Genomic DNA, 27,957 nt, shown 5'->3' on the forward strand with positions numbered 1-27,957 from the left:
CCATATCACTTTAATATCCTGCAGTGCTTGTTATTGCTCATTTCTGTGTGGAGGGTTTGTTGTGGGTTTTTTCTTATACAGAAGGCAATTTACATAATTTGTGTTTGAAAGGGAAAAATCCACCTAAGCGAAAAATACTCAGCTATTGCTTACTCAGAGACATCACATTTAAAAGACTATGTATTAACAAGTATTTGTGCTTCTTTTCCAGGAAAGTTTCCAAGATAGAAAAAACCCTCTGTATTACTGAAGAATTCTGTCTCTTTGTTATTTCTAGAGCCTTTTGTTTAAGCCAGGAAAAAAAAAAAAAAAAAGTACACATGCTAAAGCAAAAGGCAGTGCTAATGAGCACCATACCCACATCGCCAGCAGCGCTGTGTGACGCAGAAAAGCAGCACAGCAACGCGCACACGAAGCGTTGACAGGGGCTGGTTTTATTGTCTATCCTTTGCAGTTCAATAGTGTTCTTAAATACAGAGATAAAATTAATATTCTTCTTGTCAGTGACAGATCTGACAATCAAAGGGGAGACAGGCTGACTTCCTTCACCGGGTGTGCGCTCGGGCATGGGGCCTGGCCAAGCCTTTACGTGATGACGGTGGGACCGGTGCGGCCGGTTCTTTCGTGCAGCTGTGAAAGTTTCAGGGCGATGGAGATGAGAGGTGCCAACATGACCTGCAGGAAGGAAAGAGATGGCTCAGAACCCCGAGCAGCCTCCGCCCGGCGCGTCCACCCGTCCCTCGCAGGCGGCGGGGTCAGCCCAGGACACCCGGAGCTCGGTGCTGCGGAGGGAGGGACCGTTTCAGGTTCCCAGCGAGAGGAGAACTCCGAGAGGAAAACTCCGGGGTTGTTGCTGCCACCCTTGTTCTGCCACACTCCAAACTCGCTGCACCATCAGCACAGGATGTTAAATCATTTAGTTCATGCCTCGCAGAATGTGGGGGGTTTTGTTAGTATTTTTGTCAATAGAGGCACAGTAAGTTAGGCAAAAGGAGCTCAAAGACTGTTCGCTGGGGAATTTAAAACGAGGATTCTTTTCCTCCCGAGCCTACAAGAGAGGTCAACAGCATTTTTAAATGATGCTGTGAAGAACTTGTGTCCTGTACTAAGTTTAATCCATCAGTGTCATCAACAGCATCCTTTTACCCCCATTTATTTGTTTTAAACCAGTATTTCCCAAATTGGGTGCAGCAATGAGCTCATGTTATCCCTAGCGATGCAACACTGCAACTAGGTGGTCAGATTGGGGCTGAAACAGTGTCCCCCCACACCTGCACCCAGCCACAGATGTCACATCAACACACAGGAAAATTAAGGTGCGACTGCAGGAGCAGCTGGGAGGGATTCTGAGTAAATAACATTTGTTCACAGAACCATCTGGGTTGGAAAAGCCCCTGAAGATCCTCCAGCCCAACACAGACCCTCCCCCTGACCGTTCCCAACTCCCCCAGATCCCTCAGCGCTGGCTCAGCCCGACTCTTCAACCACTCCAGGGATCCCGGGGACTCCCCCCTGCCCTGGGCAGCCCATTCCAACGCCCAACAGCCCCTTCTGCACAGAAATCCTTCCTCAGAGCCAGCCTGACCCTGCCCTGGGCAGCTTGAGGCCATTCCCTCGGGGCCTGGCGCTGGGGCCTTGGCTCCAGAGACTCATCCCCCCTCTCTGCCCCCTCCTGGCAGGGAGTTGCAGAGGGCCAGGAGGTCTCCCCTCAGCCTCCTCTGCTCCAGACTGAACCCCCCCAGTTCCCCCAGCCGCTCCCCAGCAGACCTGTGCTCCAGACCCTGCCCCAGCTCCGTTGCCCTTCTCTGGCCACGCTCAAGCAATTAAGTTCCACACGGAGGGTTTTTTTTTAATACATCTATTTATACTGGGATTAAAGATACCAAAGCCCTTGCTTCCAAAACACCTCGCACCTCCACGGAGCCCTAAGCAAAGCAGTGCTAACCAAAGATAGAAGCTTTTTAGGAAGTCTGGGTGCCCAACCGAGAAGCAACACTTGCCTGTGGGTCTTCGTGTATCTTCTGAGCATCCTTCTCGTAGCTGTCGATGTAGAGCCGCACGGTTGCTCCGGCGCTGCCGGTACCGCTCAGTCTGAAGATGACGCGGGAGCCATCGGAGAAGATGAGCCGCAAGCCCTGGTACGACAGCGGGGAGGAGAAGAGCCTCAGCCACGCGTCTCCTGGGCGCCGCGGTACTTGCCACGAGACCCGGGTGATCCCTGAGCGCCTCCTCTTTAGGGAGCCACGGAAGGCCCCTCTGTTATCCCCCTCGGAGTCCCAGAGGGGGCAGCGTCCCTCCTAACCCACTCTGGAGAACCTGCTGGAGCTCCCGCACGCGTTGCTGCTGTAAGCTCCCCGGCCCCGGCGCTTGCTTGGAAACAAGAGCCAGGGCCCGATTCTGTGTCGGACGCAGCACCACCCACCCACTGCTCTTCCATGAAGTCCAGACACAAGGAAAATGCTCCCATCACCCCACAGGCAAGGCGGGATTTCCCTGTTCTTCTTTCCACTCTGCTTCCATGTGATGCTCTCAAACCACTTCCACGTGATGCTCTCAAACCGATCCATCTACAGGACATTTTTATCCCAATGATCCCTGGTGAGAGGTTACTCATCTCACATGTATTTAATACCCCTGTGAATTCTGGAGCCTGGAACCTCCTCCCCCGTCACAGCTGCTCTGCTCTGCTACCTGCTCTCTGGGGAACAAGCACATGAGGAGTGTCACCAGCTCCGGGACAAACCTAGCTCAGGAGGATTAACTTGCAGCAACCTGGGGCTCTAATGCTGGAGACAAGACAAAACCTGAACAGGAGGGTTTGCACCTCGTGCTCCAGCGAGGTTCTTCAGCCCTTCACTCAGCACAACCCGTTTCCCAGCTGCTGACCCATCGCCCGAAGGATCCCCCTCAGCTCAGCGCCGTCGCTGCTTCCCCTCCTGGGGTAGCTGCAGGGAAGCTCTGCTCCCTCCAGGCCCTTCCCTCTCTCCAAGGCAGCAATTTCCCTCCCGCAGGGCAGGATCCCACCAGCAAACACAGGGCAGAGAAGATTTTCCAAGGGACAAACGCAACATTTGACTTTAAAGGAGGTGCAAACACAACAGACAAATATTAAGCCCAAAATACAGAGCACAACACCCCTCTGAGGGGCACCCACCTGGTTTCGGGAGACGCTTCCATCCACGGGATCGTTGTACTCAAAATTATCAGCTTTCTCAACCGTGTAGACTTTGTCACCACATGATAACTGCTTCCCCACAAAGGAGCGGTCAAACATCACAGTCTCCAAATCCTTCATCATTTTGTTAGCTGCATCTGCATCCACCTCTTCGTAGTCGTATCTGCAACCAGTCACCACACCACAAAGATTAGGAGGGGGAGGATGTAACGAGCAGCAACATTTTGGGACACCCTTGTTTAAACACTGCGTCTGCCCCGTAGATCACGGAATCGCTCAGGTTGGAAAAGCCCCTCGGGATCATCGAGTCCAACCCTCAGCCCCACTCTACAAAGTTCTCCCCTACCCCACATCCCCCACAGCTCATCCCAACGGCCCTGAAACCCCCCCAGGGATGGGGACTCCCCCCTCCCTGGGCAGCCTCTTCCACTCTCGGACCACTCTTGCTGGGAAACATTTTCTCCTCCTGCCCAGCCTGACCCTCCCCTGGGGCAGTTTCAAGCTGTTGTCTAGGCCCTTGCTGGAGGAGAGGACAGGAAGAGGAGAGAGGAGGATCTGTGCAGCAATATAGCTACGGCCCAACACAAACCCCCGGGGGACACTGCAGCGTATGGCAGGCGCTGGGCGTGGGGAGAGCTGGAAGCACAGATGGTGCTGCCTTGCGCCAGGCATAGCAAAGAGAGAGGGCTACACCCCAACAACACTGACTGCAAAAATTTACTCTAAATCCCACCGATAGGATCTCAGCAGGTTCCTCACGACAACCATTTTGCCTGAATATCCTCGTGCGTGTCCCACAGCAAGAGGCGGGTGCGATGGCAGCCCACGACAACACACCAGTGCCAGCTGTGACCTCAGGAACCGGGTAAGGGCGGCGGCAGCGGGCGGCCGAGGCGGCACCGGGACCCCAGACCTTGTGCTCCCGCTGCCGGTGCGGTCTGTGCCCTGCCCGGCGGCAGCGCGCACGGGCTTGCTCCCCTGCCTACCACTGCACCTCGCTTGCTATGCAGACATACCTCGGGTGCTACAAGACTGCCTTTTTATTCTAGACTTTGGCATTTTTTTTCCACATGCCTCAGATGTATGCTGGCTTTGTGGGGTGGGGGGGGGAAAAAAAAAAAAAAAAGGGGAAAAAAAAAAAGGGAAACGGCACATTCTTTCATTTGGCAATTTGAGATGGAATTTTCATGTAGGTCTTCCAAGCTTAAAGATTTCTGCCTGATGCTTTCATTCCAGCCGGTGTTCCCACCTCTGCTTACGGGCAGGTTTGTTCTCACTCCCCTTTTCATCTTTCATGCGGTTTAATTTGGAGTATTTTGGGACTGGCCAGAAACTCAGCCAGGTAAATAATGGCTCAGTAAGACATTGCCATCACTGAAGATACTACAAATTAACTTGTGATTTGTGGTCTCAAGAAACATACTGTTCCAATGGCAAAAAAAGACAAAAGAAAAAAGGATACCTTGCACATATAAAACGTACAGCTTTTGCAGACTCTGATACTAGATTTATGTTGAGAATAACAAATCCTAAACTGGACATTGTGAAAGGTCAAGGTGAATACCTGTTTAGTTTAACCCAGAGATGTTGCCCGCTGCAGCCAACTGCTGGGGGAGGTTTAAGGTCCCGCAGTGGGACAGAGCAGCGCTGCGGTAGCACAGGCTGGTGCCACCAGTGCTTGGGGCTCTGAGCTCGGAGGGACGAACACAGAGGCGAGCGTGAGGTGCCGGGAGCACCTTCCCCACCTGGTGAAGAAGTTCCTGCCGTATTTCTGCCAGTGATCCTTCATGATGTCCTCCACGCTCTGCTTGCGGGTGGCGAGGATGGACAGCCAGGCCAGGACGGCCCACAGCCCGTCCTTCTCCCGGATGTGGTCGGAGCCTGCAGAGAGCCACAGCACAAACACGTCTCCCACCTCTTTCACACCAGAGTCCGTGCTAGGCCCTACCTCGTCTCCTCTCCTCCATCCAACTGGCAGCCGTGCAAGCTCACAAATGGAAGGCATTTCACGAGCTCAAACCCTGCTGTATTGTTAAAATGGTTCAAGATATCATCTGCTTTTAGCTATAGCCCAAATAAAACATTCGGCTCCTTTTAACACACACACACACACGCTCATTGTTCACAGATCCTTAATTCTGTTCCCAAGGAAGTAACGGGGGACGCACAGCAAAAAGGTCATCAAAAAATTTAAAAAAAAAAAAAAAAAAAAAAAAGGCAAATGCAAAGGAACAGCTCAGGAAGGACTAACATCAACCTCCTCAAGCAGCTGTCACGTACTGCCTGCCAAATCAGCATGCTCTGATCAGCACATATTCTGGCTGAGCACCAAGAAAAATGTCAGCCCTCGCTGAGGACGCCAAACCCGAACGACTCCGCAATTACGCCGCATCGGAGAGAAGAGCAGCTCGTTGGGTGGCGAAGAACAGCACAAGGAGGGACTTCGCTCACGCGCCGAAACCCCGAGAGCGGCTCTGCCTGCTCCCCCTGCCCCACGCCAGGCCCCGAAAGGCTGTACAAGGCCCTCCTTTGGCTCGAAGAGGATCCCTCCAAAGCAAGAGTCGCAGGGAGAGGAGGCAGCTGTCAGAGACCAGCCCAGCCCTGCCCCAGGAGCGGGGCTGCCAGCGCCGGGGCGAGGGCTGCACAGCACCCAGGCCCTGGGGAAACCCGAGAGGGTGGTGCAGCTTAGACAGCACCCTGAGCACCTAAATTAAACGAGAGATCAAATGGCAGCCCAGAATACATCCAAGCCAGGCTCCAGGCTTCTGGCTCGCTGTGCCCCACAGACGCACAGCTTCTGAGTTTTATCCTCTGAGCTCTGGAAAGCCTCCAACCAGGTATTAATGAAATCCCAAGGAGCCAGGGTACGCCTGCTAATGCAGAGAGCACTCCCGAGCTGCCGTTCTACCCTCTCAAGAATTGCCAGAGTGGGCAATCATCTGGGGAAAGAGGCTGGGGCTTGGGTTACGGGGCGCTTTGCACAAATCCCACTATTGTGGACGCAGCGATAAATTATCCTCACGGTCCTTTACAGCAGGGAGAGCTGTACAGAGGTGATGGAGAGGAATGCTAAATAAACAGAAGTCCCATGTGATGTATCAACTTATTGCTGGAATAAAATACCCAGGAAAGCAAGCAGGAATTCTGTCATGTCGCATTACTCTAATTGCTCCTGGACTCCAGTCCCACTGGGTCACAGTTTGTTTCAATTTTTACTGGGTCTATTTGGCTGCTCCCTCACCTCTCTCCCCTTCAGCACTCACATTCTGTCCGGCTCCAAACAACTCCTCATTAACTTGCCATCAAACAACCTTCCTCTCCCCTTTTCATTCCTTAAAGCCTATACACCAGATGGACAAACCCCCTTCGCAGGGTGGGGGGTGTCCAACACTCCTGAGCTTTTTCTTAATCTGTTCCCCCGTCCCGCCGCAAACTGCCTCAGTCCCTGGCCACTCAGATGTGATGCTGCGTGGCCACAATCCCCAACCTGTCTCTCAGCCCCCACTGCAAATGGAATCAGAAACTTTCATTTGTAATGTAGAGTCACTTACCTATTGGGGGATGGAGAGAAACTATGAGCTCATTGCTCGTACAATAAAAGATGGAAACAATTTTAGAGAGCTGCTCATTAGAGACCATCTCCTATCAGCAGCTCCATGAATCATTTGCTCCGTTTTGTTTTTTATTTATTTACCAAAATGCCAGTACCTTCTCATTAGCCAAAGTCCAGAACATAAGCTTAACGCATGCTGAAATCATTCAGGGCAAAACTTCAAAATCTTTCTTTAATCATGATTTACTTCAAGATTTCTTTACAGATATACCACATTTTCTGAAATTCCCCTTTCCTTCCAACCTGAGGCCAAAATCCCATGTATCAGAACAGCATCTGGTTGCAAAAATATTGTCACTGAAGACTGCTTCAGCCCCAGAGCAAACTGCTTTCAACCAGAGTCCCTGATGCCATTTCCTCAGCCACAGCAAAGCTGGGGTTCTCCTTTCCCGTCAAGTTGTGCACCCCAGTTCCACAAAGCACTTGAGTTCAGGCATTTGGCGATTTAAGGCCATCCCTGCCCCGAGACACCCACGCACAGGCTAAAATGTTTTTCTGAAATATGGGGTGGGGGGATGAAAACACACGAGGTTTGAGCCTGAAATCATCCAACTGAAATTCCCTCCAGACCCTCTGCCTTGTATATCCCACCAGCTGCCCCCGTCTTCGGAAGTCTTTAGAAAATGGGAAAAACAAGAACTCGGGGACAGCTCAGACCAGGTAAAACGCAAGCCTTTGTGCATGATTTAGGTGCTGACCTCCTGCACAGCTGGGAAGGTCCCATTTCCACAGTCAGGACGTTAAAACCCCGCGGGAGATGCCTCGGGAGAAGTCAGAAACTGCCGAGGCCTCCCGGGAACGCCACGCGCTGTGAGCGCACCGCTCCGACGCGGATGAGATCTGCTCGCTTTAACTTCCCTTCACAAATAATAGTTTTGTGTCACGTGCACACCCCTAGTAAATTCCTTAAGATGTTCACTTTGTTTCTCAGTAACCTAATAACTTGCTTAGACTGTTCAAAGGCAAGTGTTAATTTAAACTTTATAAATCATACCTTGTTTTTAGAAGAGGAAAATGAGGGCCCTATTAAGCTCAGAGATTTAATAGTGACCTGAAACCTTCCCTAATAAAACTGCATGCTCCAAACCATATTTCTTTCCAGAAATGAAAACATTTAGAAAGTTTTCCTGGCCACCAAGAGTTGAAAAATACATTTAACACTGCATTTAATCCCCATAGATTCAATGACCGGGCAAGTAAAGAGGCCCCTAAACTTCCTGCGTATCTACATATGCCTTCCTAAATAGCTGAAAGAACTAGCTCTTGCCTCACAAAACTTTTAGCATTGTGTTTGTTTCCACCAGTGATTCTTGCAAGCTTTTTATTATTTAAGAAGCATTAACAGCTACACATAAAAGACAAATCCCAAGCGACCCAGCACAATAAAGAACCAAGAGGAGGAATAATACCATCATTGGTGAAATCAGGAACGCTGACTTACCAGTACCAAAGCTTTCCTCTCCACACAGAGACAGTTTGTTTGCATCCATCAAGTTTCCAAAGAACTTCCAGCCAGTTGGAGTTTCATACAAAGCAATCTTTGTAGCGTGGGCCACCCTTCAAAGGTAAGAAGGCTAAGTCACATCACAGCTGGACTCTTAGTGCTCCTGTGTGAAATACTGCAGCAGGAGCTTCAGTTGCTACCAAGCATCTCTTTTGGGGTAACACTGAAGGCAGGTCGTGCCACTGCTTTGTTTTTTTACAATAAACAATTATTTGTTCAGCAATTTTCTATTTTACCCCCATATAACGTTCAGGAAATGGGTGGGATGTGCAAGCAAAGAATAAATACAAACACACAGCTCTTCTGAAGCAATTTTAAGTTGTAGATCTCAAAGCATTTAACAAAGAAAGTAACACTATCAACTTTAAAATTAAAAAAAAAAAAAAGTGGGGAGGACCATAGGTTGGGCTTATCTGTAGGGAAGAGAAATAGCCAAGAGCACAGCCCAGCTCTGCCATGGCCCCGACCAGGATTTAATTCCTTCAACTTCCCTGCCCCCCCCGGCAGGCAGCCCTGGCACGGCTTCACCCTTCAGGCAGAGCACGCGCTCGCTCCCCACCCCAGACTGGGGGTAAACCACAAAATGGACAGTCCCTCTCCTCGGCAGGGCTCCCCTCCCCTCTCCCACCGCGCACAGAGGCAGATGGTACCTATCGAGAGCCCCACTGGTGGGCATGCTCCGGGCAAAGCCACGCACTCCTGTCTGCTGGAAATAAGGGATACTGAAAATATTGGCAGCGATGACGGCGACAGAGTCAGAGGGGTTCACAAAGAAGCCATGTTTCCCAAGAATCATGTTGCGATCCTGGTGAAGACAAGAGAGAAACAGCTCTCATCCCTGCTTCGCACAAAAAGGCTGCAAATTTGTTCTCCTTGGCAGGCGCAGCCTATAAACCCAACAACTCGGGAGAGATTTCTGACTGCACTGAAATAAATACAGATTTTTGAAGAAGTTAAATAGCAGCACCTGTATAGTATTTCACCTTCCTGCTGATTTTTCACAGCCTTTAAAGCTATTTAAATACAGTTTGGACTTCATTATTCACACAGTAGCCAACTATTGCCATGGTGGCAAACTGCAACAAGTGGTTCACTTCTATTTGCAATTACAGAAGGGAGAGAGGGAGAAGAAAGGTCTTTGCCTTTGTCCTCTGCTTGAAAGCAGCTGAGCAGTCAGTCCCCCACAGCTGACTAAAGGGCAAAAAGGTGAATACGGAACAGCCCCTTTACCCCGTCTCCATCAAAGGCAGCTCCGAAGTCATACTCTCCTGTCTTCATGGTCTGGACCAGGTCGGCAGCGTAGGTTAAGTTGGGGTCAGGATGGTGGCCACCAAAGTCTTCTAGCGGGGTGCAGTTCACAGCTGAATTTGCTGGGGCTCCAAGCTCCTCACACAGGATCTTTTTTACGTAAGGGCCCACAACTATCACAGCAAAACAGGAAGAGGAAAGGAGTCAGCTTCTGCCCTCAGGCAGCTCTGCGCCAGCCACGTAACCACCCAGGCCTCCAGTCTGCTCGCTTTGGGTCAGTTTATATAGTTTAAGGTACTAAAACAGAAACATCCACATCAAAAGTCCCAAGCAGCACATAGGTGTGCTTAAGCCTGACTCATCCAGGCACACAAGCTCTTGTCAAAGCAAGCTTTTCAGCTGAAGGGCTGTCCTGATAAATAAACGAGACCACTCATGGGTTTAGAGGTGAGGATGAGCCTATGCCAGAGGCTCAGTGTGCGAGCCAGGACCCCCCTGTGAAGGGCTTATGCCCAGAGTTCACCGAGGCATTAGTACAACAGCCCATACAACAGAACAAAACATATGTGGGATTCACAGGCATCCAGCTGTACAAAAAGATCTACTGCTCTCAAAAGCTAGAAATGTAGACAATAAAAATAAGTGAGCATAGGAATGGGAATGGCCTGGAGACAAGGTAAACAAGAAAGCTAGGGAGCTCCTGAAAATGTCTACGGAGACTCACAAGCTTGGCATGTAGATTAAATGATATAAAACCCTCCAACAGTCCCATTTTTGTACTCGAACACCCATGGGCAGACCTCTGGCTAACCGCTGTGGCCTCCATGGGACAGCAGCTGATGCCGAGTCTGCCAGGGCAGCTCGGATCACAGCATCGTCCTCTGCCTCTCGTGGGGACTGACATGAGCGAGCCATACAGCATCCCCCCCCCGAACCCCCAACATTTCCCAAGTCCAAACATTTGACAAAAGAAAACAACGTAAAGCTGCAACCAAGTTTGCCCGCCAAAAGAAAAACGCACGTTGCAAAACTCAAGAAACAAAATTTACAAACGATGGATGTAAATACCGGAAGAAAGTTTTCTTCTGAGAAGTGGCAAAGCCCCGGGGATACCCAGTGCCAGGCACACCCAAGCCCACCCGTACCTCCGTGCATAGCATCTATGCGAATCTTGAGGTGGTTCTTCCCTGAAAGCAGTTCCTTTAATGCACTAAAATCAAAGATGTTCCTCAGCATATTCGCATAAGCTTCTACCGAATCCACAATTTCCACTAGGAAAAAAAAAATAAAAAGCAAGTAAGTGACAATTCTCAAGAGTCTGAAATCTTTGTAGAAAAACAATTTTGCTACATGTGGCAGGGTGCTGACAGTCCTCAGTGCAAAGGGCCAGGGCTCAGCATAAAGCCTTTAAACATCCCACAGAATCATTTCATAAAGACAATAATAATGGTCCTATATTAAGAATTTAATTACAAGCTGTCATTGCTAATTGGGTTACAGATCAAATGGACCAACAAAATCCTGAAGACAAACACTGTTCCTAGCTACAGCTCCCTGGACTTCTTTCAAGAGGGCTCAGTCCCACTCCACTTTACCTGCAGAGTGGCATTAAAGGAAAAGGGAAAAAAAAAAAAAAACATAAAATCAGATCTCCAATTTCCACCAAAGTCAAAGAGAACTGTGCACCTCATAGTTTGAAAGAGTTGCACCTTTGCAATTAACAAGCCATATAAAGGCAGAGCCATGAAATCCCCATTAAGATAAAAATCACACTATACAGAAGTGGGGACTGAGAGAAATACCAACTTTTAAAATCTTTTGATTTAATTGTGGGGTTTTTTTAATTACAAGCACAGATCACCAAGAGATGGTAAAAAATACCTGCAGTAAGTGTTTTTCAAAAGTCTTTTTTAAATGTATTTTTATATTTCACTGCTAATTGACAGAAGTCATGTGTGAAATGTAATGGCTTTCCCACTCACAGAGAGAGCTTTTATATGTGAAACTACGGGGAAAAAAATCAGTTACAAAGATTAAACACTGTAATTTTTAACCAGAAAAATGCACTTTAACTGCAGAGTTGTCTGTTTCACAAGTACATGTCAATGGTACCCTTACAGACAAAACAGTCTCTGATTTTAGTGAGGTCTGATGGATCAGACTTACCTACCAAAGTACAACCTTTTATAGGACAGAAACAAGGATATAATTAAAGTATCTACACGAAGTAAGATGCAGGAAAAAAAAAAAACAAAAAAACCCAACACAGGATGCCAGGGGCGTGACCAGAAGCAATGTCCTTGCTTGGCTTATCCAAGAGATGAGAAGGAGAGGTCAGAATGGCTCTGTCTGTCCTTCAGAAACACCAAATGTCCTTGCCCATTCACAGCACGTCCACAACAACCCCACCTGAAAGGAAACTTTCCAAGAGGAAGAACAGACGTTTACCTGTAAATGGCTTGAATTTGTTCTCCAAGTCAAACTGCTGTTTCCCAATGGTGCTCAGGTCCACCTGGAGATCTGGGCAGATTGCATACTCTTCAATTTTCTTGCTGATTTGGAAAATTTTGTCCGTGATACCTTCAGGAGCAGGACCTGCAAGACAAAACAGTCAAGGGGGAAGACATTAAAAAAATCAGACCGCAAGAGAGGTGCACTTCAGAAGTACAGCAAAAGACCCGGGGCTGGAAATACCTCCCTTGGAGAGAAATATCAGGCTATGAGGGGAGCAGATCAATCACTTGCTCTGTTTAGGGAAACCCACTGCTCAGGGCACTGAATTTCGGTGATATTAAGACAGGTAAATTAGGTTCCTTGGGGTCAACACAAGAAATAGCCAAACAACGAAGCAAATCAACCCGAACCAAGCAACCTTACCTCCATTGGCAATGTTGAATTTGATGCCAAAATCCCCATTGGGCCCACCGGGGTTGTGGCTGGCTGTCAGAATGATGCCACCGATGGCTTTGATTTTCCTGATGATGCAGGACACTGCTGGGGTGGAGAGAATGCCGTTCTGCCCGATGACCAAGCGGCCAATCTGAAAAATTAAAGAGCAAAACAAACTATTTTGAGTCCCAAATCCGAAAAGCAGCAAAACTGCCCAAAACCCCAAATGCTGGTGACAGGTAAACCAGAGCCCCCCCGGAGCTGTGCTGATGGCAGAGGTGCTGCTTCTCTGCAAGGCAACAGCCTGTTCCTGGGAGGCTGCTGAAGCTCTCCGCAGTGTACAGTGAAGGTCAGCATCTGACCCCGCTCTGTTGTGCCTTTTTAGCATTTTCCTTTATGAATGCTGCAGCTCAACTGGAAATGGCAGCTTGCACTGAAGAGCTGAGCTTTCCAGAGGCATCTAAGCAACAACAAAAAAAAAACCAAACCCCTTTGGTTATGGTCTTGAACTCTGCTTTCAAAAGACACAATGGGACTGAGAAGCCAAAACAAAACAAAACAAAACAAAAAAATTGATCATTGTCACTAATCCCATGGGACCAGCTGCAGATTCTCTTCCTCGCAGCAGGTATAACACACCTCCTTCCCATAAATTTAGTAACATCACCAAGATTAAATCCAGAGCAATGTGCTAAGCAATACAAAGTAATCACGATCCGGTTGCTGGAGTTCGTGTAATAAAATAGAAGATGAATATTTTTCTGGAAGAACACGCTCCTTAGCACAGCCCTCAAATGAGGTGACAGAGATTTTAAAAAATACCAGACTACTCTCTATCAGCCAAGGAGATTAGACCCTGTATACGGTGGAGAAAAGAGGAAGAATTTCATTCAAACACAAGATAAACCAGAAAACGAAAGGCAGCGTTCCCAGACTGAAGGGCCGGGTTCGGTGCTAAGCCAAGGGCGCTGGATGACTGTGATTCCTCTCCCGTGGCACTGCCTGGTGCTAAGCCCCAGCTTTGCTGCCGATCAGTTATCACACGTTACAGCTGTCAGAGACCAGCTGGGCGAGCGAGGTGCCGCTAAAAGAACTGCACCTCTAGCAAACGACGAGCATAAATGTGAAACAGCAGTTTAGAAACCCAAAGTGAATGACTTTCTTTTCAGCTGCCCATAGTAGCCAGTATTCCAGCCCTCACAGTTCCCATCTGCCAGGCTGACTGCACTGCTTGATTACAGCATACATTTAATTTGAAGTAGCCCAATCTACACGGGTTTTGCTTTTTTCCCCCCATTCTCAGCCCAAGCCAGCACACTTTGTCTCATGTTTTATTCCAGCCTCCGAGCCTCACTCCTTTAGTTTCACCAAGAATTAATACAGTCTCCAGGAAAACCCTCCCTAAAACGTCATCTTTTGTTTCTCAGCTTCCCTACGAGGGCCACCTTCAGTCACAACACCCCTCTGCATCAGTGCTCTGCCAGACCCCGTGTGCAACTCAAGGGATGCTGTGATGGACTGGCAAAACAAGGCAGTTTCCCTCCCAAACCACAGAGCAGTTGCAGAAGAGCTGGGTGAACACATCAAATCCATTTGTCCTTGCCCAAACCATCCTCCCCGCACACCTGAACTCTGGCTTTTGCATGTGCATTGCTGCTCCTGCAGCAAGGAGGGCAAAGAAGAAAAACCTTCCTTCACACAAGCTGCCCTCTGATTTGGGGGTCCTCCTTGACTTTCAGAGGTTTTCAGCTGTCATTCCCCACCCATGCAATGCTAAACCCTTTGTGGTAACCACCGGAAAAAGTCACTCAGTGTAGCAGCGTGCGGAGCAAATGACACAAACTTTTTTTAATTCTCTGGCATTTCTTATGAGAAAAATTGAAGGATGTAACGATGCAGAAATACCTTTCACAGAATGCTCAGAACAGACCTGTTCACAAACAGACCCACTTTGTGCAGCGATTTTGGCTTGCAGCACTTTGAAACAATCCAAGCAAACCCTGGTTTTACGGAAAGCACCATTAAGATGCACACGGGCAATCAAAGAGACCTCCTGAGCACACACCCACCCCCAGTGATGCAGGCTGATGCTTTTACACCAAAAATATGTTTTCCAGGCCAAGGAAGCTGGTGTTTACAGCTCCATCACGTCATCAGCACACCCCTCCAGTCCCCTTTCTGTAAAAGGGATGTATCACAAGATGCACCAATCCTATACACCGTGCCACAGTTACAGTCTCTAAACACAGCCAGTTGTATTTATACAAGTCAGGTTAAGTAGATAAACCACCCTGGTCATTTCCTTTAACCTAAATAATCATCATTAAAACACACAATGTGATGCCACCAATGTAGCAAGTGTGCTTGGCACCATTTGGAAACCTTGCTGATCCCACATTTGTAGAGGTAACAGTACCTGTCTCTGCCACACACCAACAAAGAGATTTTTTGCATACTCAAAACACATCTCCTTCTTGTGGTTTTTTTATATTTGAAAACATCCTTGGACTCATCCCTTATAGAACAAGATGAGCACAACTAGTCGCAGTACTAGCCTGATTGTATAAAAACAATCAATGAAAAATATCAAAACCAGCAGCGAAACAGATTTTAGCCAGACATGGGCCACACCACTGGAAAGAAATGCATGAGAAAAGTCTCAGCTGGTGAAGATCAGCCTCTACAAGCAGAAAATCTGTCCTAGTGTCAAGCAGTCCAAGCAGCAGGAAAATTGTGCACATTTTCCAGCTCTGCTACTCATTCCATACACTGCCTTAAGAGGAATACATTAAATTGCAATGCCGAAGGATTTTTTTTTCCTCCAAAACGGAAAATATGTAGATTAAAAAAAATAATTAAAAAAAAAAAATCTCCTCCTATTCATCCATTCATTACAAACTACCCTGCTGTGATCAGCTAAGTTTTTCCATCAAACAAATTCCTAAGAGCCAGGTCTCTCAGCATGAAGTTTTGCTCTGCACTAAGACACCCAGGACAGACAGCAGTCATTTCTTCTTAAAAAGCAAAAGGAAAACTTCAGTGCCCAAGAGTCTTGCAGTGCATGAACCATGCTCTACTGCAAAGCGTTCCGTTCTGCTTCTGAAACACAGACTTCCACCACTATCAGAGACCACTGTAAAGGCTGCCACTCACTCGCTAACCCTTATCTTTTTTCAGTTTTCAAAGGCTCCCAGAGTATTTATCAAACAGCCACAACTTACACCTGTTGAGAAAAAGAAAAAAAAAAAAAACCCCGAAACACAACCCTGTGTTTTCGTTTGCTGAGCACCTCAGACCAGTGCTGAAGGAGCTTCTGCCGAGCTGCCACTGAACAGCGAGCCATGGCTCCACCAGTTCTTCACTTCTTAACAATATCAGAGTTTTATGATCTGATGGAGACACTATGACATCCGCAGGTGCCGAGCGCTTGCGGCATGCCAAAACACAAAACGAGAACACACAAAAACCCAGCAGTATTTATTTTCTTTGCTGCAGGTGTATTCCCATATACTTCAACTGCATCACTTAAAAATGAAAAAACAGTAATTTTTGTTCTACCAAACGGATTTTCCATAAAAAAGTTAACTATAAGCAGTTGAGTATAGTCTTTGGGGAAATTAAATCTCGTAGTGACTTACTTATTATGTTTTCTGCATTTATCAGCTACACGACTATAGGAATGTAGTCATTTAACATTTACCAACCCCATTGGCAGCAGCCATTTGGACTATCAGTTCCACTGCAGACTTATTAAGGTATCTCCCATCGCCTCCAACTACCATAGAAGATCCTTGTCGATCTCTTAAGTCTATGGAAAAAAATATACTCTGGATAAAATTCTGCAAATAGTTCATCTTGGATTCAAAATAAAAGGTCTTCTTCCGTAATCCACTGGTTCCTGGTTTCTGATCGTTGTAAGGAGCTGTTGGCATGGTCAACAGAGGCAGAGGAGCGTCTTCCATGTTCTTTTTTCATACAAATGCATTTAAAAAGGAAACTATGCCAAAATACAAAAATCAATCTTGACACCAGGAATGGCCCACCTATTAGACAGAAGTTCAGTGAAGCTGCTGAGCACCCAAAAATAGCTCCTTGAACCTTGAGCTGAATGTGGTTTCTGTAACTGAAGACGTTTTCTTGCACTTGTTGTGGAGGATCAATGTCACGGAGAATACACAATTCCATGCTGCCGTCCCTCACTGAAACGGCTGCGAAAAGGGGATTTTCGTCTTCTTCATCATCTTCTGTTTTCCAGAGGCAGAGCTCCTTGCCATTCTGCGCTATGACCCACGGCAGCCCGGCACCGTCAGCAGATCCAACTCCCCGGAGCGACGGGGGGAGCAGCTCGGCCCCCTGCTCGGATGCACCGACGTGCTGCCCGGGACGGAGCCCGGCGTTTTCGCCAGCCAAGCAGATCTGCACGGCAGAGCCAGGCCGCTGGCCCGGGCCCGCCATCACGTCGCTCCCCGAGGCCGTGGGTCCCCGGGAGGTAAAGCCTCCAGCGGGCATGGCAGCACTCTGCTAGAGTTATTTTGCAAAGTCTGGTGAGTTAAAGGTCACTCTTAAAATGGAAGGCAACAGATCTGTTACCTACAGTTTGCTCACACGACTCCTGCTCTGACAACCTGACTTCTCCACGGGCTCCCTCTCAAGCACAGGGACATTATCCATGATGAATAGCGGGACAAACTTCATTTCACTAAGAAAAACCCAGAGTAGCTCAAAAGCCACGAGAGCAACAGTTTCAACTGAATACCCACACAAGCCTCACCAAGGGCAGTATATGCACCCAGAGTTATTAAAATGTGTTTTGGAAAACGGCATCTGAATTAATCTGAACCTTAATTTTGCAGCAGCTTAAACACATACAGAAGAGACTCAGATACCAAGAAACTTTTCTGAAGCATCATCTTCCTAAACATGTGGAAGGTAACTTTGCTAGATTGACATCAGTTTCCTCCAAACCTCTTCAATAACACTCAGAGTCCTCTGTCTGAGCTGCTGGAAACACTTTATAGGTATTACTGGAGCAATTAAAGAACATACACTTTGTAATGACTCAGTCTGTCCCATTATTAAAAAGCAGGTGGGAAAAGGAGATGCGTACACAGCTGAATTGTGACAATTTATGAAGGCACTCATGGGACTGTTTCCTGAGGTGCTGATTCTGTCACTGCTCCAATAATTGACAGAGTTTCTTCCAAGGGGTAAAGAGATCCTGTTATATGCATCAGTAGGTTAAAATCGAGCTGCATAATTTGTATGAGACTGAGGGGGAAACCTCATGGCTGAAGGCAGAAAAACACCTCTGGAGAGAAAGGCTCTACCTGACCTGTGAATGCATCAACCGGGTCCCCCAGGGGAGCCGAGGAGCCAGACGAGCTTCCCTAGGAAGGGAACTGAATTCTCAAGGAAGGGGAATTTAATTCAGGTTTGCTCTCAGACAGCAAAGCTCTCCGAGCCATCTGTGGGAACCCCGAAGGCTGCTGCCCTGCACGGCCTCCAAACCCAAGCCTGCCAAAGGGCCAAGCGCTGGCTTAGACAAAAGCTGGGCCGTTGCAGGGCACTGCCTGATCCCTCCAGAGCCCCAGAAGCAATTTCTTTTGCTCAGAATTTGATTCCTTAATTCCTCTCTTTTTCCCCCACCAAACCACACAGAGGCACGTGTACTGCAGAACTAGGACAACACGTATTTTACACGACCAGTGAGACTGCCCGGGATACAAAGCTAGTAACAATCGCTTTGTATTTATACACCCATGCTATTTCAGCACCCTGCAGCTGAGACGTCCTTTATTTTCATGCAAAGGCACAGGCTTCCCTCTAGTGGCACAGAAAACAAAACCCAGCTCCCAAAATGAGCCATGAGGAACCTCACACCAGCCAGTCCCCTGGCAGGAAAAGGCCTAAGCAAGCTCCTTCTCTTCTTATTCCCAGCGAGATAAACTTACTGCCCTGCAAAATGCCGCAGCGTGAAGCAACAGGAGGAGGGCACAGGCCACCTACCAGCTCCAGAGGCTGCACGGAGAGGATGCACGTGGACTTACCGGCAGGGAAAAGGCCTAGGCAGGGTTAGGAATTTGTTGGTGTAATTAAGCGCACGTGTACTGGACAGAGGAATCAAACCACATGAAGCTGGGGAGGAAGGTGCTGGTCATTAGTGCCATGCTTATGTACGTAATGTGAAACACACTCTATCAAAGGAAATACAAAATTCAGCGGTGAGCTAGTGCATGTAAAGCAAAGAGACAAGAACAATCCATCAGTGCCAGCTTTGGGGTGCTCACCTGGTCCCAGGGCTTGCCTGCAACATGGGCATCACTGTTTGGGATCAACTAAATCATCAGTAATAGGCCAGCCAGGACTGGTACAGGGCTCGGTGATCATGCAGTTGCCAGAGATTCAGAGGTGAAAAAAAGCTCGACAAAGGTGGATCCTTTCCACCTTAAGGACTGGAGCAGAGACTGGGGAAAGATCATTTGATCTGTGATCTGGGAGGCTTTGCTTGGATGCCTGTGATCATTACAGATCACTTACAGGCTGGAAAGGAATTCAGCAGGTCATCTTGCTCCCTCCCCAGCACTGGTACAGGATCAAATACACCTAGGGCATCCTCCAGAAAGCTGCTATAACTTTTTCTTGAAATCTTTTTCTCCAGGTAAGCCGTGCCAGTTCATAATTAGCCTTGGCAGTTAGAAGGATTTTCCTACAATCTGCTGTACATCTTCCTTGCTGTGGTCTAAGTCCTGAGCTGACACACAGAAAACAAACTGATCATAATCCTCCTCCTGACAACTTCTCACACATTAAAAAAAATCCTTTAGCATATAGACTCCGAGTGCTCTCTCTTTGCTACAGTAAACAACTCCAATTTCCTTAACTTTTCCTTGTGGTCATATTTCCTAGGTCTCTCATTCCTCATGGCAGTCAGAGGCTGGTGAGAGTATTTCCCCCTCCAAACAGCCAATGTGCCAGGGCAGTACCTCAGTAAAAGGTCCCCTTTTACTGTCTTGCACTTCAGACATACCAGAACAGAGTTAAAACTACGAATTGTTGAATTTGGTTAATGGTAAAAAGACATTTTCAGAGGACTTAAACTTCACTAAAACATTGCAGAGCTCAATATTGTTGCTCCCTGCCCCTTCCCCTCTCCTGTTACGTGAGCTCTGGCATCTTCCTTCATCCCACCCACTCGGGCCGTGGCTGACTGGAGCCTTCCCCAAGCCTGGGAGCAGGCAGCTGGGCTCTCCCAACCTCCCGCTCCGACACTAACCCACCCTCAGCACAACCTTCCTCCAAGCTGCAATCTTGTATTCTGACATTCAGGCAAGCAAAATAGCTGGGAGATGGGGAACCCACTGTGCAAAAGCCAGACTGAACAGCAATTCTCACTTTTCATCCCCTGCAAACACCCTTGGGTCAGGCTTCTCCAAACTGCAGGATGCCCCCTGCTCCGTGAGTAGCCCTTCTCCTCTCCTTTCAGCTTCTTCCCATTCCTCTCTCTCACTCTTCTCTCTCCCCATTCAGCGGGTGGATAAAATCAACACACCTTACTGTGGAGTTGTGTTTAGACGCAGACTTTTCCCTGCTTCTCAGGAATTTTTCTGACAGCAACCCTAGGGTGATGGGTGTTATGTCCTTATGCTTTTTTTCTGCGGTACACAGAGAAAAGGTACACAGCATGAAATCCCAGGGAACAGAGTCAAATCAGGTATTTCACACTTATTTTGTGACTTCCCATAAGACAGAAATCACATTTCCCTGACTCCTGCCCACAGAAAAGTTCTAGTCCCTGCACTGCTGCCTGCACACTCACCGTAAGAGGGTGCCAGGAGCCCTGAACAACCCTGCTGTTCAGCTGCCAAAGCCACACACTTTCTGCCCGAGTACAACTCTGGTCCAGGCAGCCACTGCTGTGTGTGTGACATTTGGCAATGCCAAGACAAATGGAGCCGAAGTAAAATAAACAGACCAACTGCAAGCCTATTAGTCATAAAAGGAATGCTGTTCCAACTGCAAAACCCTTTGTGTCCATAAGAATTAATTAAAAATCCAGGGTTTGAAGTAGAGATTCCAGAAAGGCAAAATATCTGGCACCATCTCCACAGCATGAGCACACTTACATGCAACCACGGATATACGAGTCACTACAGAATTAAGAGACACTGTTCTGTACCTACACTGCACCCTGGTTAAAATTAAGAGACGAGCAAGATGGGTGGCAGAGGCAGGGCTGGGGATGAAACCACCATCTGCAGGGTTGATCCTCTCCTTGCCAGAAGTACACACCAGCAACCAAGATTGAGAAACTTTCTGTTCAAAGGTCGGCTCTTCAAAGCACACCCAAATCTGCATATTACCTCGGCCTGCCCTGGTGTTTGCTGTCCTGCCCCTGCACTGGGGAACAGGAGAGGGATTCCAGCTGGTTTACCTTGAGCAGACCCAGGAATGCTCTGGGATTTCTGGCCCCAGCCTGCTGAGAGATAGCCCCTGTCCCTGGATCATCTTAGAAACCAGCACCTGAACCCAAAATCACAAAATGCAGACAATGTTGTGGAGCGGAGGGAGGGTACTGGCTGGCTTGGCCAGATGCTGGTGTGAGGAGCAGAGACATACCTGGTTAGACCTTGCAGGGTCAGGGACAGAAGCTCTGGTTTCAGGTGTACAGAGCCAAGCTGCTGTCTGTAGCAAGTCAGTAACCCACAGTATGTACATGTGACAGCGAGGCGTCTATACGTAGCAGGGAACAGCATGGATAGAAGGGGAGAGGGGGAGACATACATGAACGTTTTCTCACAGACTTATTAGGATGTGCTAGAGAAGCTTCGCCTGTAGGCCCAGGGGTAAAAAGCAGCTGAAGTACAGTAGCAGGAAAGAGGGCTGGAAAGGCTGTAGTCAACCCTACCCAAACCATTCTCATTACAGGCTTTCCCAGGCAGAGATTTAGTGACCTCCCCAGGCAACACACTCCTTTCATTAGCCTTAAGCTTCCAAAGTGCTTTCTAATGTCTAACCTAAACCTCCTCTGTCACATTTTTAATTCTTTCCATTTCCTCAGCAGACCAGAGAACAATTTGTTAGCTCTCTGCCTGCAGCATCATCGCAGACATTCGCAGACTGCCAGCATCCTCCCCACCTCTAGGCTACATTCATTCCTTCCTCACCGGCCCCATCTGCCCAGCCTCAGGTCATTCCTGTTGGAGTCCCCCCCCCCAAGCAGACCGCACCCCTCTGAGGGGTGGTACCCCAGATCAGAGACTTTATTTCCCGGATTTCACTTGCAATCACCTTATTTACAAATCTAGGAATAACGTTTGTTTTTCTGGATAACAGGCCAACAGCCTTTGTGGTCTGCTCACCAAATCTGCTGCTTAATACAACTTGTACCGTGATTATAAATGTACATATCACATTCATATTTTATTACTTCTGCCTATGCATCCGTTTCTGCACTTCTTACTGATATCTTATGCTTTTTCTGTTTATTTCTAAGGTATGTTCCAGTTCAACAGCTGTAACATTAACCAATATATTGGCTAGGTCAGAGAGAATCACAACAGGGTGGCAAGGACCCACCACAGTGCATTTCTTGATCCTGGTGCAGCCCAGACATGGCATAAATACATAAAAGTAGCACCTATTCCGTCCAGCTCACCTATCCCAAACTTTGCCTTGACAACAAGAAGGCATGAGACTCCATCCCACTGCCCTACCAGCACAGCCAGAGCTGAGGTTTCTGGTTATACAGAGTCATTGCTCCAGGAGATCGCAGTTAAACCCTTGTTAGTATGAATTTCAACTCTGTCTGCTGGATTTGCAGAGATTAACTGCAAAGCACCTTAGATCTTCCTTTGAACTGGAGTTTCATTACTGTAGAGTTTAAAATTCCAAAAAAGCACTGAAACTGGACAACCTGACGACTGCCTTAATAACCTTCAATTATAAACCAAAATAAACCAATTAACTTTACAGGCAAAAGGAGGCTAAGCTAGTGTAAAAGCAGTCTCTGAGCTGTAAGAGCTGCTGCATGCATGGTTATCTTCTAAAACCCACCATAATCTGAAGCCAGGATATATCTGCGTGGGGACGCTCATGGCATAGTTTGTATCTATTTCCTTACTTCAGATACCACATCTCAATTTCCCCTTCTGCTTCTGAAAAAAACAGTGATGTAAGAAAGACTGGAAATTGAGGTTTTTCTTAATAGGCTGTAGGATCTAGCATCACTGCGTCTAATTCTGGTATGGGCATTGCTTTTTGGAAGAACTTTATCATCACTTCAGTTTGATGTTTTTAACACCAGGAGGTTTTTTTACTTTAAGAGAAGATCTGACCCTGAGGACTGAGGGAGTCTATTCTTCAGGATAAGGATGCTGACTGCTGAATGGATGATCTGCAAACCAACAAGGCTAAGGCTGACTGCACAGTGTTGTGCAGAGACACGATCAAGAAGAAGAGACGTCGGTGACAGGTTTCTTAAAAACTAGGTAAGAAAAACAAGTGAGGCTGAAATAGGGGTGAGCAGTTAACAAACACCTCCCATCAGTAGGCCCAAAGCAGATCACAGATGTGCTGGTCCCACTCTGCCCCTTCCACAGCTGGGATGCTGTGGCTGGGAACATGGGCACACTCTAGCCAGGACCAGAACGTGGCTCCCCAAGCCCACACCACACCATACCGCTTGTTACGGGCTCAGCACCGTCAGAAAGGGAACTGGTCTGGATGGCAGAACAGCACACAAAAAGGGAGCAGAGCAGTGGCAAAAAAAGAGCTGCTGAGCAATGCAACAGAGTTTAAACACTTGGTTTCCCTGGGATAATTGAGTAGGAAAAAAGGTTAATAGCAGCCAAGCCAGGAAACCAAACTTTCTAGGGTAAAGAGCAGTATTTCTAATAAAAGCACCGTTTGTCCTGCAGCAGTAAAACAAAACCGGGCTAGTACTTAACATGCAAAGCACTGCCTGGCATTCAAAACGCCTTCAAGCAATTTGCTTTAACGCAGCTACTTTGCAGCACTTTGAAATCTGTTTATTTAAGAAGGAACCGGGGGGCACAGTAGATTTGTTGAATAGCAGGTGACAGCGTTAGTGTATCGATCTGGTGCTAGCTATACAATCAGATCTAGATTTATCTCTTCAAGTCTGTAATTTTTCCATGCTTTTGACATAAAACTATTGTACAGCCACAATTCTACTCTGACAGGTGATGCTCCAACAGGAGCTTTTATTCATGTAATTAAAAGACTCAGACTCACTAACTATGTGGGGAAAAACATGAAGGAAACCTGCCACAACAGACCAAAACAAAGCAGGCAGGCTACACTAGATGCCAACTGAGAAGGGCAAAACCAACCACCTCTACTTTAGTTGACTTATATAAATGCAAACTTATAAACAGGATAAACATTCCTTAATCGCACAACGACAAATTAGGTTGTTGCTAGTCAAATATAAATACTTAGTTATATATTAACCATTACAGATGGAGACAGAACTAAAACTCAATTCAGCATCCTTTCCTCTTACCTTGTAAAACTAACAATCAAACTGTGGTCCTCAGGTTTCTCCTGGGGATCAAGAGGATCATTCAACCAGATCTTAAAACCACACGATTTTAAAGTATTAATCCAATAACCTCTTAATCCCTAGGGCCATAAATACAGTTTTCCAGCGCCTGCTTTGGCACAGGTGGCTGGCTGACTTCAGATGAGAGAATACAGCCTGGTCTAACATACCTTGTCAGTCAGGCAATCGGGAGAGCTATGTCAGAAAAGGCAGTAGCTCAAGCTTATCTTCATTATATCTTTACTCTTACTTCTTGTTTTCAGTTTACCACATTCATGCTGTAACTATATACCAGTCCCTCACAGGCACTGTAATAATCACCTCTCTACAGACAAAACAGCACTGTCAGTTCAGATGTCCCGACAGGGCAGTGCAGCCACCTCTGGAGTTTTCTGTGTATTACTCAGGATTTCTCAGCATGAAGTTACAGTCATTCTCTGAGAACTGGCTGCTGGAATCAGGAGACCCTCTGAGAGCCCCAGCACTCAGAAAAAAAAAACACAGTCCCCAGAACAATTTACCATGTGTTCCCTGTTCTGCAGTACACATGCTTACTGGTTAACAGAAGGGTTGAAGGGTAGGCAACTTCCAGTTACTTCACATTTATTGTTAAGAAACAGGATTTTCACGGGCTCTTACTCAACTACACAGTGGTAACTATCCGGGAACTGAAAGAGAAGATTTCCATGGGCTCTTACTCAACTACACTGTGATAACTATCAGGGAATCTGTAATTGCAGAGAGCAAGCATCCCCTAACCATTCCAAAATAGCAAAGGAAGTACGCAGAAATTTATTAAAAACTCACGTTTTGCATTTGCTAAAGAAACTTTCTATTTTTAGTCACCCCATTTCTTGGGACCTGACGGTTTTGCCATTCTTGAGTTCGGCAATGCAACACTTGCACTGCCTTATCCAGGCCAGGGCCCCTCACTTAGCCAGCAGTTGTGTATCAAGTTTTCAATGGCTCTGTATTCTGTAGATCACTTCACTGTACCTCCTTCTGGTTACTTACCCCGGCTTTACCCGCTCTTCATTTATTAAAGAATTCGGGGGACATTTTGGTCTTCTCTTCAATGCTCCTTTGGGTGATCTTTTTCCTCCTCTTTTTGTTTTGGTTTTTGTTTTTAATGGGATACTTAGATCTATGATTTTGCAGTGCTATTGACCTGCCAATCCTTTTTGAATCTTTGCAAGGAAAAAATGGGGTAATTTCATGGCATTACAGCACTCTGGCAAGCCTATACCACTACCTCTGTTCTGCTACAACAAAGGTATAGAGAACCTGCATCAGTGGATGGCTGGTAATGCTGCAATATTGCCAAATTCTTGCTTGAAATAGTCTAGCATTTTGTCTCAGGCCATGGCCAGTATCTTGTTTTATAAATTAACAATTCAGAATGAAAAGCTTTTAAAAGTAAAACTTCTCACTTCATGTAAGTGTCTTGGCTCTTATCCCACATAATTTTTCACCTGTTTTCTTCCCCTACCTCCCATTTTCTTTCTTGCCTTTCCAGAACATTTTTCCAACTTTAGAGCCAATTCTGTCCTAGCACTTTGAATTCACACGGACAAAATACTACAAGGCAAATGGCCATTGGCAAGCGCACCCCTTGGGATCTGCTTCTGCAACTCTGGCAGAAAGCTCAGCACTGTAATGCTGCCATACATGAGTGTCTGCACGATTGGGGGGAGGATTCGAGCAGCGACTGGCCCTCAACCCTCTCCCAAGCAAACACCTAATCAGATTCCAGCATGGTTCTACCTTCAGGCCCTTGCTTACTTCTGGGATCAAGCTGAGGTGCAGATGACGGCAAATTCCTCGGTGCCTGGAAGGCTGCCACATCCCACCAGGCCCTGAGTGCACATCCAAAAACCTGCACAAACCCAGGCTTCATCCCAGGGAACAAATCTCCTAGCATGCTTATTCATAGGGATCCAAGGTTCTGTCTGCGCATGCAGTCAGGCATGAACACTGTACGTTTCAACTCCAACCCCTTCTTAGAACAAATAAAAAAACCAGTGTCTGCTGCTTTTCTCATCAGGGAAGGCTGCACTATCCCTTCCTTACACAGGTGCACACAGCGAGGCAGCTGCTGCTAAGGGATGCTGGGACATGGACTGAAAGTTGGAACCACCTCAAAAAACCTTCCCACGAAAGACAAATTTCTACGTGGCTTAAACCGTTATTTGCTTCTTTATGCTATAAGGTAGCGGCAATCTCTAATTAATTTTATTTTTTTCTAAAGAAGCCAGACATTTAAAGGTCTTGTGGCATCTGATTGCCACTGGGAAGATGAAATAGGTACCTTGAAGGTTTTACCCTAATGTCCAACCTTAACCACCAAGCATCCTCAGGCCATCCTCCTTGTTGGGTCTATGAGGAAGAAAGCTTGCTGCTGACAAAGAGGAGTCGGGTGTCCCAGGAGAAGGGGATGATTTTCTTTTGGAAAAGCCCAAATGTAGTGAAAAGTCTCCCCTTCCAAACTGAACTTCAATGCAGCTGTCTCTACCACCACCACACTCCCTGCTGGGTTCCTCCTGGGCTGACCAAGTGACAAGGCCAGGATGAATCAAGAGGGATGAAGCCTCCAGCAGCGAGGCGCAGTCCAGCGTCACGGGAGGGAATGTCACTCCCCACCCAACCCACCTCACCCCCTGCCCGACCTCCCACTGGTTTGTGCTGTTCGCTGCAAAAAAACCCAACTATGCCCCAAAGAGAGAAAAAGCACTAACAGGAAAGCTGCACTTAATTTCCCCACCTCTGCACTTGCAGATTGCTCCTGGATGTATCAGGCCAGGCTGGACCGGGCTCTGAACCACCTGGGCTAGTGGAAGGTCCCTGGCAGGGGGGCTGGGACGAGATGGGCTTTAAGGTCCCTTCCACCCCGAACCGTTCTGTGATTCGAAGTCTACCAGGTGACTCTTCCTGCGTGAAATGTTGTCCCCGCGCTGACGTGTCGTTCACCGATTTACTTCCACTCCGCGGACACGCAAGGCGCCCGCAATTTCCCGCTGGCAGCTCGCACCCCGCCCCGCTCCCCCCGCGCAGGCCTGCGCTGCCCGCGGAGCCCCGCGGAGCGGGACCCGCCTCCGGCCCGGGCCGGTACCGCTTCCCCGCCGAGAGGCCAAGGCGAATGTCGGGGAGCGCGGCGCCGGAGCCCTACCCCGTTGGCGGCGGCGATGCGGACGATGAGGTGGATGGCGTCCCTCATGTAGAAGCGGCCGTCCCCCCCCACCACCAGCGCGGCCTCCTGCCGCTCGCCCGGCGGCACGGTGGCCAGGATGCTCTGGATGAAGTTCTCGGTGTAGTGGGCATTGCTCTGGAAGACCGTCACCCGTTTGCGGAGCCCGCTGGTGCCGGGTTTTTGGTCGCCGTACGGCTTGGTCTTCACCGTCACGATCCGCACCATGGCCGGCCGCCGCACCGAGTTCCGGCCGGCCGCGGCACCGGGGCGGGGGGAGCCGCAGCCGCAGCCGGCCCCGCCGCCGCTCCCGCCCCGCCGCCCGCCCCTTAAAGGCGCCGGGAGAGCGGCGGGATCCCTCCCGCTCCCGCCAGCCCCCAGTCTCGTACCGGCGGTGAGGTGGAGGCGAGATGACAGGAGCCCGCCCGCCGAGCCGCGGAACGCCGCGCCGGCAGTCCCCGGGGTGCGGAGGCTGCGCTGCCGAGCCCTGTGCGGGGAGAGGGGGAGTGAGGGGCTCTGGGGCTGGCACCCTGCACCGGCCGGGCCCGGGCCCTACGGCCACCTCGCAGGATGTCACCACGGGCCCTGACTAAAAGTCTTCATAGACACTGACAAAATGTCACCACAGACCCCAGTGGGACACCACCCCGGGCCCTGACAAAATGTCACCCTAGGCCCCAATGGGACATCACCACAGACCCTGACAAAATGTCTCCACAGGGCTCTAGTGGGACATCAACCCAGGCCCTGACAAAATGTCTCCACGGACCCTGACAAAATG

At 48.3% G+C, this 27,957-nt stretch overlaps 1 protein-coding gene across 2 annotated transcripts; it reads right to left on the reverse strand.

Annotated features, from left to right (window-relative positions):
• Positions 1-413: 413 nt before the first annotated feature.
• PGM1 (phosphoglucomutase 1) lies at positions 414-27,462 on the reverse strand. 2 transcript variants are annotated; one of them, XM_074906055.1, is made up of 11 exons: positions 27,159-27,462; positions 12,418-12,580; positions 11,989-12,135; positions 10,686-10,811; positions 9,523-9,713; positions 8,943-9,097; positions 8,230-8,345; positions 4,921-5,056; positions 3,155-3,338; positions 2,001-2,135; positions 414-675 (listed from the first exon to the last, which is right to left on the reverse strand). In XM_074906055.1, exons 1-11 carry the CDS (start codon positions 27,402-27,404, stop codon positions 586-588), a joined length of 1,689 nt encoding a protein of 562 aa, XP_074762156.1. In that variant the 5' UTR covers positions 27,405-27,462; the 3' UTR covers positions 414-585. The 2 variants fall into 2 exon arrangements, with proteins under 2 accessions (XP_074762156.1, XP_074762157.1); XM_074906056.1 differs by lacking the exon at positions 27,159-27,462 and adding an exon at positions 16,134-16,391.
• Positions 27,463-27,957: the final 495 nt, after the last annotated feature.

This window comes from Athene noctua, chromosome 5, assembly GCF_965140245.1.
Source record: "Athene noctua chromosome 5, bAthNoc1.hap1.1, whole genome shotgun sequence".
Lineage (NCBI taxonomy): Eukaryota > Metazoa > Chordata > Aves > Strigiformes > Strigidae > Athene > Athene noctua.